This window comes from Nesoenas mayeri (assembly GCF_963082525.1).
Source record: "Nesoenas mayeri genome assembly, chromosome: Z".
NCBI lineage: Eukaryota > Metazoa > Chordata > Aves > Columbiformes > Columbidae > Nesoenas > Nesoenas mayeri.
Window position 1 is genome coordinate 7,736,786 of NC_137542.1, and position 15,946 is coordinate 7,752,731.

Below are 15,946 nucleotides of genomic sequence, written 5' to 3' on the forward strand. Positions count from 1 at the left end.
ACATATTTCATCTTCTTGCCTGTTGCTTTTTTCCACATCTATTTCACAGATTTCTTCCTGTGCTAGGTTACCTCTCCATGTAATTTTAACATGCAGTTCCTTCGCCCCTTCCAGTGTTGGTCTTATCAGTATTTCATAACTAGTCACACAGAACGTCCTTCACCCTGGTCTCTTCTCTCTTCTGAGACTGCTGTGAAGGCAGGGATTAAAGACTCCACTGGACATCCAGCAGTGGCCCTGCAATTGACAGTTAGATCTGTACATATTAGTTTCAGTCTTGACTGCAGCAAGGATGATTTTTGGTAGGAAAGTGTCTAGTCGCTTCAGGATACACAACTAGAAATAGTTTATTCACCTTCAGTACAATTGACAAGATTAGAAGGAAGGTGCTTGATGACAACGAATTGTGAGTATAAGATCTGGTGATGAGTTTGCCCATTACCAGTGTTTAATAACACATATTCCACAATCTGTTTGTCCAGTTTCATTTCTGGGTTGTACACAACTGAAAGACAGTGGTGATACACAGTGCAAGGACAGGAGTCAAGTATACATGTCTGGGGAAATTAGTCCAAAGGCTGGAGTGACTTTCTAATAACAAGCTAGACTTGGCTTTTGTTATACCAGGCACTACCAGCCTGTTGTGCAGTTGAGTCGAGTGCTAAAGGTGTACCAGAGCACACTGTCTTTGAACTACCTTCCCTAAACGCATGGAGTTTTTAAATAAGGTTGTGGGAGGTAGACTGTCATAGCTGCCATTGTATCCAAACTAGCCCTCTCCCACAGTCACACCACAGAGATGTGAAATTCTACTAGAAACAGTTTGTTTGCCCATCTGAAAGCCGTGTTGTTCCTCAGTTTAGAAGAATTTAGCTTGGTATTTGGAAATCCTGGATATTCTGATGATTTTTAATGGCTTGGGCCAGCTGGTTACTTAAGAAAACCTTTATTTGTGGGGTTTTTTTTTGTTTGGAAACTGCAGCTGTTCTTTCTGAACACTTTCTTGCTGTTTGAAATTCTGTGTGTGGTGGTGTATGTTGTGATTATGTTTCTTTTTTTCCCCTCTTTCTTTAACAATCTAAAAAGGCTTGGCCGGCAGTTTTGAATTTGTATTCTGTTGGTCTAGAAGGGGTGGTCAAATATTATAAGAACTGATGTACAATCAATTTTTTTTTTATCTTCTTCCTTCAGTGCCTTACGGCGTGGGAGTCAATTATACCACTATTGCAAGACAAGCCAGAGACCAAATAAGAAGTACCTTCTTGGACAGTCTAGCACTTCTGTGCTCAGTACCACTAGACATACTGGAACTGTATGAAGGACTCCTTTTGTCAAGTTAACTGAATTGCCAGCTGCGCTTCAGCTGGAACAGATGCTCTGAAAACTGTTTGAATTTTTTTCCTCACTTTCTGTGTTTAAACTGGGGTATGTTTCATCTTTTTGAGTTATCTTGAATGGTTCCTTCTTTATCCTATGGAGTGATTGGGGTTCATACTGAAAGTGTACGGGGATCTTGATAAAACTTACCTCTCTAGTCTGGAAGGAACTGATGAGTGGAACACTAAAAAGATGAAAATAAAACTCTACTGCAAGGTGCCAAATGACATCTTTATTACCGTTCTGTTTTGTCTGCTAAAAAAGCAAAAGATAATTGTTCCTATGATACAGTACTCCCTAATCAATCCTTCTTATTCCTTTTTTTGGATGGACAGGGAAAGGCTGGAAATGAATATTTTCTGGTTTGCTACTGCCCAAATGCTCCCTTTGGATAAAATGGTTTCCGGAGACTTTTCCGTGTGGGAGTTGGGCTGGTCCTCTGCAGAACACACCACCACCACCTGCAGATAGCCTGTGATGCAAGCGTGAACTGTGGTTTTTGTGAGTGTGGCATGCTGTTGGTTCATACCGAGTATCCTTGTTTACCTTGGTGATTATGAAGTAATGTCAGTTGGCTGAAGTGTACTTGTGACGGATGTGGGGATCAAAATCAGCCTAGCTGCAGGAGTGAGTTGAACATCAGCCTTTGGAGGCTTTCAGGAATGGTGGAAAAAAGTATGACTCTTTAGCGTATATTTTTTCTACAGCTAGCTCTGGAAGTTGCATGGTGGAATTCTCTTGGTCAGTGCTTTAAACTTTTTGATTTTGTTTGTGTTTTTTTGGTTGTTGTTGTATTTTTCTTTTGTTGTTGTGTGGGGTTTTTTGTGTGTTTTTGTTGTTCGTTTTTGTTTTTTTCTGAACTAGAGTCACTTTGGGCTTGTTCACTTAAGGTGCCTCCTGTAGTAAAAGTAAAACTCTGCTTTCTTTCCCTCTTATTTTTTTTTTTTCCAGCAGCCAAAGCCAAAAAGTGTCAAATACTTGCTTACACCGAGCATCATTGTGTGTGAAACTTGCCTTACACAGATTGGCGGGTGTAGATGGGTACCCTGTTAGGTACACATAGTGTTCACACCTGTGTCTACTGCACCACATGGCAAGTCTTTTAAGACTACTTTTGGTACAGATCTATTTTCTTAGTAGTTTTTATTGGCCTTTAGAAATGTAACTGCTTCTGCAAGTCCCTTTTATCCCCTTTCTCTTGCAGTCCAACATCAAGTAAATGCCTGCTTGGTGTTAATGGCCTTAGGAATGCTGCTGTGATTCCCAGGGTCCCAGAGTCTTGGTTTGACAGCATGCAGATAAATCTTTTTTTAACCATCCTAAGTGAGGGGGTTTGGGGCTATCAGTGTAATATTGGGATTTGGGGGAATAAGTAAATTCGAGCTCTTACTGCTAAACTTGAGTGATTACTTGATCTCCAGGAACACTCTTTTGAAGAATCTGAGCAGTAATTGAGTATGTGCAACTTCTGTGTTCTCCTGTGATGACCTACCAGGTACCAGCCTGGTTTGGACTTTATCCCTTCATAAACACCTTCAGGTGTACCTAAAGTCCCTCTGCTCAGCCTGGTGGCTCGGTAGCAGCTGTCAGGATGAGTTATTGCAGCAATGCAGTAGCTATCAGGTTAATGTGATGATGTAAAGTAAAAAGTAAAGTTTAAGTAAAGTAAAGTTTAAGTAAAAAGTAAAGTTTAAGACATTTTAAGAGGTCTTCCTTTTTGACTCAGCCTCCATTGACAACTCTGTGGTACTAAACAAACTATAATTTTTGGTTCAAGCTTAGAGTTTGTCAGTATACACTTAAATGAGAACTCTGCTGTTGCTATTAGGTCCAGAGTGACAAACTGCTCTTCTTGTGCAAGGGAAGTGCTTAGGGGGATCATCTGGAAGCACTAAACAAATGTTTTGCTCAAGCTTTCTTCTCTGCAGTAAGCACTTGCATACCATTTAGCAGTCTGACCTTCAGGGCTACAGTCTTCCCTGTTTCCCATGCTTTTTTGAGCTGGTTTCTGTGTGGTAAATTGAATTTTGTTCTTGACTCTGCAACATCCTTGGGAGTTGAGGAAAATGTAATTTTAACTAATACTTAGTCTTCCCTTCACCTTATAAATAAAAAAAAAGCAAGATGAGTGCAGAGGATGGTGTCTTTTTCCTGTGGGTGAGGAGGTTTTGTCTGATGCCTTAGCACACAGAGGTCATGTTCCCTCTTGGTTTTCTGTTAAACTAAAGTGTGTGTTCATTCTGGGGGGTTTAGCAATTGATATAACAGCTGTTCATGAGAAGCATAGTGGATAGTGGGGAGTACCAAGTGAAGTTTGAATCAACATGTAACTGTTGAGCTGTTGCAGATCGGCTTTCATATTCTTCAATCTGATGCCACTGATTCTGCAGCATGGTTTTCAAACTAGTCCTCAGCCAAAACATATTTTGATTTCAGGTTAATCCCTTTCTGGCTAAGCTGTTGAAAGGCAGGCAGGCTTTGCAGTTCCCTGTTGGAGTATATTGCTCTGTGGCACCTGCAGATTGATTTGGAGAAGAGGTTGGAACATGCTTCTCAGGCTGTGGCCACTAATAGGATTTCTTACATGATCTGTAACACCAACATGTCTTAAGTCCCTACAAGGGAAGTAAAACTTAACATTCCCTGGCAAGCACTGCTGTAGTGGAAGAAGGATGTGTAGTGGTGAGTCCCTCAGCTCCCATGGGCTATGGAGGAGTCCCTTTATAAAGAGCTGTTGTAAATCGACAGGTAATTGTGGGAGAGGCTGTGAGGTGTGGGGAGGATCCTGACTGTGAGGTTTGGGGCAGCTGTGCCTAATGGGAGAACTACAAAATAGCAGGAAACCCTGTCAAATGCTAAGAGTGACACTTGTGAATGGTGCACTTAGCTGCTGTTAGTGGGAAGTTGCTATCTGAACCATTAGTGAAGCTGACATGTTATCCCATAGTCCTTACAGGACAGGTGTCTCCTTTGGATGGCCCAAACCTGGAATGTGAAAAATGTTGGTAAAGGGAAGCAGGAGTAGTGTGGGAGCTTCACCCTTGAGTAACTTCTGAGTGTTCAGTCACTTAAGGTCACCCTCTGCATGTGCACCAAAGTGATGTCAACAGTAGTTGTGCCCTTCCTATGAGACTGTGTAACATGTGGGTCCTTCAACAGTCTTTAAATTAGCCCAGTTTTCCTTGTAATCCATGGCCAGACCAAGCTCTGTCTGAGGATGTGTAATTCACTGCTGTCCTGGTTATACTTCTGTGTAATTTTTCTGGGACATTTGTTGCTTCCTTTAACTGGCACCAGCACAATAAAGCAAGCACTGAGATCTTGTTTCATGCTTGGTGATGAACTGTGCGTTGTTCATATGTATTGTTACCAGGTTCTGACTCTTGCAATAAACTTAGATGTTGAAACATCATGGCTTTTTTCAGGTATCCGTTGGAAAATGAAAAGGGAATAGGTGCAGCCCTAAAGACACGAACTCTTCTGATGTGAATGGTATCAAGGAATAAAATTAAGGATTCTTTGCTGAAGTCTGCTTGGATTTTTGTCACACTGACACTTGTGCCAAGGATAGAGTATGGCATAAGTGTTAGAGAGAAGGTCACCTTCCAGCAGTGGCTCTGCATAGCCTGTTGGTGGTGCGTATTGCTTCAGATGTTGGTCCTGCAGATGCCAAGGTACAAAAGAATCCTCTGTCATCCCACCAGGGACTGTTCCGTGTTTTAACAGGAGCCATGCTTTTGTTAAAACTTGCACAATTTAACTGAGTATAATTATGATTAATGTTGCAGACTGTTTAAAATCCTGGTGCTGATAACCACTAGACTAAACTAGCTCAGTAGATGTTGAGCTTTCTTAAGTTCTGAAGGTTGAACAGTATTTCCCTTGGTATATTAGTTTTTACTACAACAACCAATAAATAAGGAAAATGGGGTCCTTTTTTTTTTTTAAATTAAGATAGGGGAGTTGCTCCTTCTTGCCTTTGTTTTTGTAAAGTAAAACTGGGTATCACAGGAATAAACTTGCCTTCTGACGGTGTGAATGTTGCATTTTAAACTTTTTGGAAGTGTGCTGTTCAACCAATTTTACAGAATAAAATGGCAATGCTTAATTCTGTGCTTAGCACTTCAGACTCTTGCTGGGGTATCTGACTTATACAAGTACTTAGTAGTGAACTGGGCTAGTTTTAAGGTTGCGTGGCAAAGGCACAGTAGTTGTGCAGAGAATAATGCACTTTCTGAAAGGCATATGTAGGTCACCCTTAATCAAGTGGCATGCTAAAGCATTAAAGGCTAGTTGCTGTCCTAGACTCATTTGAAGGCCTTGGTACTCTATGCTTTGAAGCTAAACGTTTGCCTTAACTCTGCTGCAGGGATGTGTACCCATCCATACCTTCAGATCAAGCAGCAGGGTTGGGGCTGGTGCCATGTTCCCACTGCACAAGGAGACACATTGTGGAGGGACAGTCTTTTGTTGCAAAACAAATTGCATACAGCCAAAGGGCTTTTTGTCTTTATATGAAAATAAAGCAGCAGCGTCCTTGTTCTGTTTTCCTCTGTGCCTGCATCCCTGTGTCCCTCCTTAAGGTCTGGAGAGTTGGGCCATGCAGGTGAAGGCAAACTGGCTGTGAGCCGAGGTGGATCTCATCCCCCTCCTTGTTGAAGGTGTCAGTACTGGGGACCAAAGCGCCACCAGCTCCTTGCCCAGGCTCCGCTGCTTCCAGCCTCTGTAAAAACCCACTCACCAGAATTGTAGAGTCACCATTCATACCATTAAAAACCAAAATGAAAGCTGTGAAAAGACTTGTCTCTGTGTGAAATAGTAAACGGTGTGTTAGGAAAACAGGAAGGAGGGGTTTGTTTCCTGCACTCGACCAAAGCTGGCAACTATGCTCTTGTTCAGACTTGCAGGCTATGAAATGTTGTCTTGCCTTCTGGTGCTGGCATGTTTCTATACCCTTTCATATATCTCTGTATAAATATACTTTGTGCGTTGTTTACTATGGAACTAGTATTGATGGACAAAAACGCTTTGAGGTAAAACTGTTTGTAATTCTCTATTAGTGTGTACATTTTTTTAAAAATGCACCATTTGTTTACCTCAATTAATTTAACGGAATGGACCAATAAATGTATTAAAAGATGACTCCTTTACCTAGAAAATAAAGTTTCATTTTTTGCAGCCTTTGCCATTGAAATGGTGCGTGCACATATTTTACTGAGCAGCTCACTGTCTTACTGCAGAAATACCCTTCCCTTAAAATCTTGTTTCACTGCAGATATAGTTAAAAGTCATCTGTCTGTTGCTGTAGTACATCTGTATTACCTGAAAGTGAAACCTGGAGCTGAGAAAAGCCTGCAAGAATGTGTATGTGGGTGGAACAGGTGGCAGCAGCTTCCTCAGAATAAGGGATTGTATAGTGAGTAATCGACTTCTGCTTGCTGCATCCCTGACTCCAACTGAAGCTGCCTAATTTGCCTCCAGATTATTTTGGTTACTGAGGGGCTTCTAACTTGCCTCTACTTAACCCATGATCTCGGGAAAGACTTAATCCTTTGTAATTCAGTTAGCATGTAAGTAGACACATAGTTTAAACCCTGATCCCTCTAGGGTGTGCCAGTCTTCTGAATCATGTTTGGATTTAGATGACAACACCTCATGCCAGTTCCTATATTGTATGAAGTTCCTTTTGTATGGGGTTTCACCCAGCATGAAGGTGGGGTAACAAGGTGACTGTTACCTGGCATCAGTGTCCCTACACCTCTGTAAAGCCTGTAAGAGTAGTGCACTGCACTGTCTGGGGACAGTGGGGCAATCTCACAGAAGTTGGGGGCGTGAACATCTGTTCAAGACTGTTTTATTGTAGGGATTACTAATGAAAGTGTCTTTAATATTACTTGGGTGGTTTTTTTTTTTTACAGTTGCATTTTTGTATTTAGTGGTTTTTTTACATAACATCAATGTGCTGGGCTGATACATCTTCTGTAGCACTCAGAGAGCAGCTGTGTGCTGCTGACAACTGTGTGCATGTGGCTGGTGGACCTCTGCGTTGCCAGCTGGTGTCACAGGACTGCCCTGACCTTTCTGAACTAACAGGCAAAAAGGAACTAACAGAAAACCGATCCTCTGCATTCCCCTTCCACATTGAAGGACACGTCTAGAATCACCCTTTTCATTTCTACCCTGTTCTGGTCCCTCTACACTATTGCTAACCAGCTGAGCACGAAAGCAAAATGCTCAGAAGACTGCTGGTGTGAAATAGCCAGTGCAGTAACTGTGCAAGATGAGCTACTGCAGAAATAGCAAGGCAAACTTGATTGTCCTGAATGAGCACAGGCTCGGAGGCTGTGGGACGCTGTGAACTGGAGGCATATATGAGATGTTTCCCATACTGAGGATAACTGCAGGGGCTGATACTTGGCAAACCTCCCACTTCAGTGTCTCAGAGAGCTGATAAAGACCGAAATACGCTTCAGCTGGTACAACCTCCGTCACTTGGTCAGAATCTGAAGAGAGCCAGTGGTTGAACGTTGTTTGATGGCCACAATGCTGTAAAGAGCAATAACATGGCAGGTTACAAGAAGGGCCAGCAAGCTACTTTCTCAAACTACAGTTTGCTTTTTCCCCATCAGTTCTTTAGCTTAAACTGTTCTGGGGTGTCTGGAGCTGGCTGAATGCTCCTGTGATTCCCCTCAAGGATCTGCCAGCCCCTCTGTAAGCTACCTTTCTGTACAAGCAATCTTTCAGGTTTTAAGTCCTAATCCCCGTGTTTGTGCTAGTAATGGTGCTAACTTCTATTTGGAGAACGTGTCAAAAAGCAGTTGAGTAGCTAGCGGTGACTTGCTGTTTAACAGCAGGGTTATGTGTAAGAAACGAGTCACTCTTGTGTCTGGAAATTACGAGGAGGAAAGTATGAAGGAGACTTCCCCACACACGTAGTCCTGCTGGATGTCTTCACAAGCCCAGAAACCCTTCAGTGGTCTGATTGAGGCAGGACTAATGGTAATTTCTACTATTATTTTTTTTTTTGTTTAATGGCAGAAAAACTTGGCAAGAACTTAGCCTATCTAGTACCTGCCTTATATCTGAATGAAAATATTGTTGCATAGATTAAATACTGATACTATCACAATTCACTTTAACTTCATACTGGAAGAGTCTCACTCTTTCTAGTAATGCAATGGGGTGGAGGATCTTTGAGAAAGGATGGTGGACGAGGTAAGATTTGGAGAGAGATCCTTCAAAAATTCTGGAAGAGCAGATGGAGATGCTGATTCATCTTTTTCTCTTCAAATTAAGCTGGTTTTGTGCTTACAGCTTGTTCTTGAAATTGCACCTCTCAGTTGCTCTGTAGCTCTACATTTGGGCAAATTCACTGGATCAGAAAGTAACTATTTCCTTTACTATGTGGTAATGGTTTCTCTTTGAAAGGAACACCTGCGGGAAACTCATTATTCTTTTCTACCACAATAAGTAACTCGTAATGGATTTTTTTTTAGAAAATGTTTTACTTTGTACAGGATTATTCCCTCATTCTTCTTACTACTGTTTTCACAATATCAAGCACTACATTTGTGTGAAGCCTTTGTCCCCTGGGATTATCAGATCTTAAACTCTGCCAAATATTCTTCCTACAGCAATTCATGTTACATTAAACAAAAAAAAAAGATTAAAAATATTGGATAGATCACTTGCAAGTTTCATTCAGTGAATTGTCTTGATATTTGTCAGCTCATTTCTGCAAGATGTTTATTTCTCTTATTCCATTTTTTTTCTTTGGAAATTCAACATTTTTCCCCATCTCTAGTGTACACTTCAGACCTAGAATCAGGAAGGATGGAGAAAACACAGCATGTCCTTTGGACAAAACCCTTCCCATTCCTTACCTTAAAGGGAGGAGACTCAGGCAGCCAACTAGAAAAGACAAGATGAAACAGAAGCCGCTGTACCAGTTCAGTGTGTTTTGATAGATCTTGTTGTAGACCGTAGATGTCACTACTCCCGTGATGACTAAAGACAACTGCAGCAGGACAAACACCTTACCTGTAAAACAAGAATGTAGTTTGTTACTGGTGAGAAAATAAAAACCAAACGAAGCAGCCTGGTACCTCCCTCGTGAGTCCTGGATCCCCACTGCGTGGAAGAGCAATGTGGTCGTGGCTTCACAAGCACCAGATGGCATGAGCTTGTATCTGCTGCTGTTCTGGACCAGAATTAAGTGACTTTTCCTTCTTTTAAGCATAGGACAAAAAAAAAAATCTGTCTCAGTCTAGATGTAGAGGCAGCTGCTTGGAAGAGCAGCAATAAAATGAGTAATAAATGCTCCTTTCCACAGAATGTAGAAAAGTAGTCTTGGGCTAACACCTTCAGGACAGGAGAGGTTTTAGTCAGGTTCTGCTTCTGCCCTAGGCCATAGTGGTCTACTGGCTTAAAATGCTAGTAATGCCTGAAATGGGGAGGTGTGTGTGATTTGTATGACATTTAGAGAGGATGAAAGGCAGAAACTGAATCCCAGTTGAAATGGCTTTTTTTATCGAAGTGCGCCCTTCTGTTTCTGCTGTGGTAAATGGGGAAAGGGGAAGTAACCCAGCCCTACAGGGATGTGCAAGCTGGGAGCGAGGTCAGGGCTGCCCTAGCAGCCTTCTCCAGCCACCACCAAAGGAGACAACGCTGCTACCAGCAGGTACAAGGGCTGCTCTGCTTCATGTGGTCCTGCTCGAGAGCTGCTCTACCGCTGTTATCAGGTGCAGCCTGTGTGGCTCACAGTGGAGCTTAAAAACAACACTACAATTAATAACAATGATTAATTTGGGGTGTGAGTTGCGCTATTTGTGGCAAGGAGGCGAGTTTGCTACAGAGCACGTTGAGGAGCACGAGCATTGGGAATGTACGGGTGGTAGGGCAGTGTTGTGATCATATGGCAGAAGGGAAAGGACACAAAGGATGGTGTGGTAAGATGTTTGGAGAAGACACAAGCAGTCATGGGCCTGAAGTGCTATTTGGATGCATGGCCAGTCCTGTATGTTGTGTCTAAATCCAGTTCATTGGGGTAAAAATTGTAGCCTTCCATATACTGTTCTAAAATACATATATTTTACTATTTTATAATACAAATGTTAATAGAAGTGAATTTCTGCTCCTGTTTACCAAAAAGGGACATTTTTAATGCAAAAGTTGTTCTTTGTTAGTTAAATCACAGTTTGACAGGAACAAATTGCCAGGCAACACTTGGGAGACGTATTCAGAAAAAAGATGAAAGAATACATCCTTCCCAAAACTGGAAGTGAAAGAAGCCAAATATAAATGGTCCATCACAGAGCATCAACTCCCTGTCTTGCTTCTCTTGTTTTTCCCTGGAGCACTGTGTTTCGAGCAGCACCTCTGATACCTTCCCTGCCTTTGAGCTGCCTGCCGGTGGTAATCTCTTGAAGTATATGCCAAAAATTTTGTGAATAAATGATGACACAACCAAGGACGGGGAGTTTGGAAGTGACAATCTTGTACTGCAAGTTTCTATACTCCTCCCTTTCGATGTGCAGTACCAGCTGTTCTGGCTTTGTTGCGCAAAGCACAGATTGCAGCAATAACTTACCTTTCTCTTTGTACCTTAGGCTGAATGGAGACATTTGAGGGTTTTTTGATCGGTAAGGTAACCAAAGCACTTACCGTAGGATGATCCTTCAACATGCTTGGATAACATGGACCTGATGGTTGGTAAGGGGATGAGGGCGAAGAGCATCACTGCCCGTGCTGCAATGCAAAGGAAATGTAGTTACCCTCATACCTGCTCCTTCTCTCCCAACACAATAAGCTCTGCTTTTAAAGACTATGTGTCTCTGGCTTGGGCAGGGCCTTTGCTTCAACTTTTCTTGTCCTTTGAGTACCAAGAAGAAGTGCAAATCTCTAGTAGCAGTGTAGGTCCTCACTCGATCCAAGCAATGATGGATAAGCCACATATTGCTCCCACTAGCAGAGGTACTTTGCCCAAACCAGCCATGGTCTCTCGGTCTCAGCCCCAAATCCCAGCATAGATGGAATATAGCATTGTCCTTTGAGACAGGGAGACCAATGATTCAAGTCTAACAACCAGCAGAGAGAGCACTCCATGCTATAACATTATGGCTTTGACAGGAACAGTACCTGTGTAACACTATAGCTGTTTTCTACCTTGCTGCTTCTGGCTTGCAGTATTTTAGGCTTTCTCTAGCGTGGAAACTTCTAGGGAGCTGAATTATCTTCCTGTCAGCAGAACCAACCTCAGTGAAGACGTAGTCCATGCCTAGTGTACCGAGGTGTTCCTGCAATGAGCATCCTGCCCACTGTGTATAGTAGTGTGCCTTCATGAGGGGCTTAACATTAAACAAGCACTTTAATTTTTTTAATCTTTTTTCTGGGCTGGTTGTGTAAACAAACAAAATCCCTTGAAAATTTCACTCAATGTTTGGCTTAATACGTAAACAGAATATCCTACCATCTTTCCCTTTAGAATAACTTCATTTCATTTTCAATTTCTCATTCCCTGTAGGGGCAGACAGAAAAACCACTTCAGGGCATTTCTCTTAGATCTTTTTCTCACTTTCAGAAGCAAAACCTCAAAGCCATGCAACACACGAAACTGTCAGATCTGAATCATCCATCTCATTGTCACAGTGGATGCTGTTTTGGCTTTGTTTTCTGTGTTCCTGCAGAGGCTACCTCCTTTGTCATGGGATGCTGCTCCCTCTATTGTTATGTGTCCCTTGGTCATTTGTACCTTTGTGCACTACATTCTCAGGATTTTTTACTTGCTAAAGCAGCTCTGGTGTTTCACTATTAAGTTTCCCATCAGCCGTAAATGCCTTAATGTAACAAAAATAAATCACATCTTAAGATATTAGCTTAACAGGAAACTTCTACCAATTTTTTTCTGTTGTAGCCTTAAGCCTTACCTCACAAGAAGCCAGTGCTTCCCATTAATGCAGTGGCGTGGTCCAACTAGTACAGGTACCCAGCAACAATTTCCACCCCACTGTGGCATTAGCATTGTTCCCCTGCCCACATCCGGGCTCTGACCAAGTGATGGATGACAGGACAACCAGCCTTAAACCAAACCTTGGCAGGAGTGTCTGCCTCTGAAACTCGCGGTGAAGCAGAGCAAAAGCCCTTCTCCTGACACCAAAACACCCCGGCCCCTTTCTAAGGGGGCACTTGTTGTGCAACCAGCCTTTCAACTCACCAATGTAGAACAGGAATGTCCACCGCACAAAGGCCATGATGAGGATGCCGGCGCTGAAGGATGCCACTCCAATCATGATCATGGTAATGTCCCTCAGGCATCTGGAGAACACAAATACCCCTAGGAAGCTGGTGATGAAGATCACGTACCCCGCAGCATTGCCGTGGCCAATCTGCACAGCGTTCCAACTTAAAGGCTCCCTGAGCAGGAAGAGTGGGAGCACGTTCATTGCACCAACCACGGCAAGGTCATAGAGGATTGCTGCCACGAAGAGCATGACGATGGTAAGTTTCGAGGGGGATACTGGAGTGGAGCTGCTGCAATCTGAAGCTTGGGAGCTGCCTCCTGCTGCTGCTGCTTCTGTGTGGGCTGGTATTTGGCTGTCCACCTCCTTTGCACTCTTGCCTTTATCTAGGCAGGAAGCTGCTGGCTTGGGGACTGTCAGGACAAAAATGCTGTAGAAGAGGCAGAAAGCGTAGCAAGCGATGCTGCAGCTCACCAGCACAGTGCCTTCTCGATAGCGGTCATTGAAGCCAACAAAGAGGTAGCCAGATGCCATGCTTCCCAGAAAGCCAGCAAGGCCATACACCAGCTCAATGATGATGAGCCGCAGAGACCTCCTGCTCTCAGAGGACCTCAGGGATCCCAGAGCCATGACACCTGCCCAGAACGTGGTGAAGCCACCTGTCAGCCCATTGAAGGCAGCAGCCCCATACATCACCTCGACTGGCCAGCCCAGCAGGATCAGGAGGAGCAGGAGAGTTTTGGAGCCCAAGTAGCCAAGAAGAGGGATGCAGATGGGGATCTTCCGATGCATCCTGTCCCCTAGCTTGGACAAGCTGTAGGCTGACACCAGCGGGCTCAGTCCCAGGACTAGGTTGTAGATGATATAAAAATTAGAGACAGCCTTCTGCTGAGCATCTTCCAGTGCATGGGAGGAAATGGTGGCGTTGGTCTGGTTGTAGTAGTTCTTCACCACCAGCAGCAGCGCCGTGTCGTAGAAGGCGCTGGCCACTTGGGAACTGGCGACCACCGGCTCAATCCACGTCCTCATCACTGTCACCCCCACCATGCTGCTGGCGATGACCTGTTTTCAGGGAGATGAGCTGTGGGAAGCAGCTCTTCAGAAACTCTGCTCTGGGGGCATGCTTGGAGAGGAGCGGTGGAGGTAAAAGCAGAAGGTCCGCCGGGCTGCAGGGAGTCAGAGAGTTGTGCAAGAGATGATCTGGCTGGGAGGATATTTGCACCTCGCCTTGCTATGTATACGCATGCACATCCCTGCGCTGCTCTGATGTCTGGCTCAGGCACGAGAGGCTTTTGTAGAGCCGGAGAACGCCCTGCGCCCGCCGGCTGCCGCTGCTCCTCTTCCTGGTGCGGTTTCAACACAGGTCAGATGACCCAGGGGAATTTCTGTCTCCCAGCCTAGGAAGTGAAAATGCCCTGATCAAGTAATTGCTGCAATTTGGGGTGGTGGTTTGTTTTTCACTTGGTTTGGGTTTTCTTTTTTTTTTTTTTTCCCCCTTTTGGCACCCTTCACAGGTCAGAGCACTCTCAGGGCGGCTGTGGGGGCACAGGACAGCTGAGGGCACTTTCTGTCAAGTAATCTGTGAATTCCCCTTACCACCAGCTCTTTTCCCTTTCTTCCACACAAATATGTTGTTGGCTCTTTTGCTCTTACCTTCTCCTGCCTGCCTTGTTGCTGCATTATGCCCCTTATTGTGTTCCTGTTTCAACAACGCAGTCAGAAATTTACACCAAAAATAAAAGGGGAAAAGCCTGGTTTTGGTAACCTGCCTCCCATGGCTGCCACTCGGGCTAGTGCATCCCTTGGCTTTACAACGTGGGGTTTTCAAAGAGGAGGAGAAAAATTCATGATTTATCCAAAGGCATCAGCGCCCCAGTAATCAGCCAGCGGAGCTGGAGGCTGGGGTGGGTGAGAGCCCTGCGCCGGGGAAGCGTTCTCCAGTCCCAGCTCATGGGGCAGTGCCCGTGTCTCTCTGCAGGCACTGATGCTTCACACACCCTTGCAGCTTGAAGTCAGCCTCCGATTTGGCTGCTGCAGGAGTGGGTCAAGCAAAGCGAGCACCTCGGGGTCTCTGTGGGGCGGCAGTGCGGCTGCCAGAGGCACGAGAGGCTCTTGGAGCAGGATGTGGTGCGTGGAGGCTGCCAGCTCCGAGGAAGATGCTTGTGGTCTCAGCTGCAGGAAATACTTAGAGGATATTTGGCAGCCTCAAAAATGCTAACTTAAATGATAATGATCTCATTCTGCACTGGTTTAATGAATCATAACAGGCAGAGTAACAGTCTGTTCCAGGAAGATTTATGATGATTACTTTAAAAAATAAATTAATGATTAATTTCCAAGAACAATGTAAAAACCTCCATCTGTTGCGCTCTCTATTGATTCAGGTGACATTTACTCAATGCCTGTGTACTCATGCCTTGAGAGTTTCATTTTTTCACTCTCAGTTCGGTTGTGTAATAATTGTTTTAGATTTCAGTTCAAGGAAAAAAAATCCCAAGAACTAACAGGGAAAAGAGTGGGGAATTTTCTGCTGGAATGATTCGCTGCTGTATGATTTCGGTTTCACCAGATAATCTGTTGTGTGGTGGGGTTTTTTTGTGTGTGTGTTGTTGTTGTTGTTGTTTTGTTTTGTCAGGCCAGATGAGTCCTAGCCAGCTGTACAATATAATGTATGTTGTTCCAACAGCTGGCTTTTTTTCTTTTTTCTTTTTTCTTTTCCCCAGCTTTTCTGCAAAAGGTGTCTGGTTTCCTTATTTTTTATTCAGAAGTGGGACAAATCTTTTTCTCCAAACCCTGGGACATTTCCAGAGGATGGAAATTCCAGACATCCTTACTAAAAACCCCAAAGCATCAGCCTGTGACCAGTTTAAGCAGCAAACACAACCAGAGGAGCTGCCACGTTTCACTTCACCCAGGGAGCCCTGTCTCTTCTACCAGACATCAGAGGAAAAGATAAATGACTTTTTCCCATTCAAGCTGCAGTCTGCGACATCAGTTATCTCGGAGTGTAGAGGTGCATTACAGGCACTGTGCTTGAGAGACTGCAGATCTGCTCAACTCTTAAACAACAGGTAATTTTCCTCCACACTTTTTTGCATGTACAGGCTGCCTGGCTTATTCATCTGACACTCTTGACATTTAGGTGATACAGTGTTAGCCTTAATGCTATTTAGGCCTAGATAGCTAATGAACTGTGCTAAATGCCATTAGTGATCTCATGAATTACATATATATTTCCAGGATGAATGTTCATGCACATTACATTCACTTTTTAGAACTATTTCTCATGGAAGGATATAATTTCACATCAGTAATTGCAAAGCAATTGCTAA

The 15,946-nt window shown here is 43.8% G+C and overlaps 2 protein-coding genes across 2 annotated transcripts in view; one reads left to right on the forward strand and one right to left on the reverse strand.

Annotated features, from left to right (window-relative positions):
- SNX30 (sorting nexin family member 30) overlaps nucleotides 1–1,420 on the forward strand; it is a 48,481-nt gene extending 47,061 nt beyond the window's left edge. Inside the window, exon 9 of the mRNA XM_080362231.1 lies at nucleotides 1,192–1,420. Within this exon, the coding sequence (XP_080218357.1) occupies nucleotides 1,192–1,251 (60 nt within the window). The 3' untranslated portion in view covers nucleotides 1,252–1,420. The remainder of the gene's footprint in view (nucleotides 1–1,191) is intronic.
- Nucleotides 1,421–7,865: 6,445 nt separating this feature from the next.
- SLC46A2 (solute carrier family 46 member 2) lies at nucleotides 7,866–13,661 on the reverse strand (the record flags this gene model as incomplete). The annotated part of the gene is made up of 4 exons (XM_080362401.1): nucleotides 7,866–7,923; nucleotides 9,261–9,417; nucleotides 11,041–11,124; nucleotides 12,590–13,661. 4 exons carry the CDS (start codon nucleotides 13,659–13,661, stop codon nucleotides 7,866–7,868), a joined length of 1,371 nt encoding a protein of 456 aa, XP_080218527.1.
- Between the last annotated feature and the right edge of the window lie 2,285 nt (nucleotides 13,662–15,946).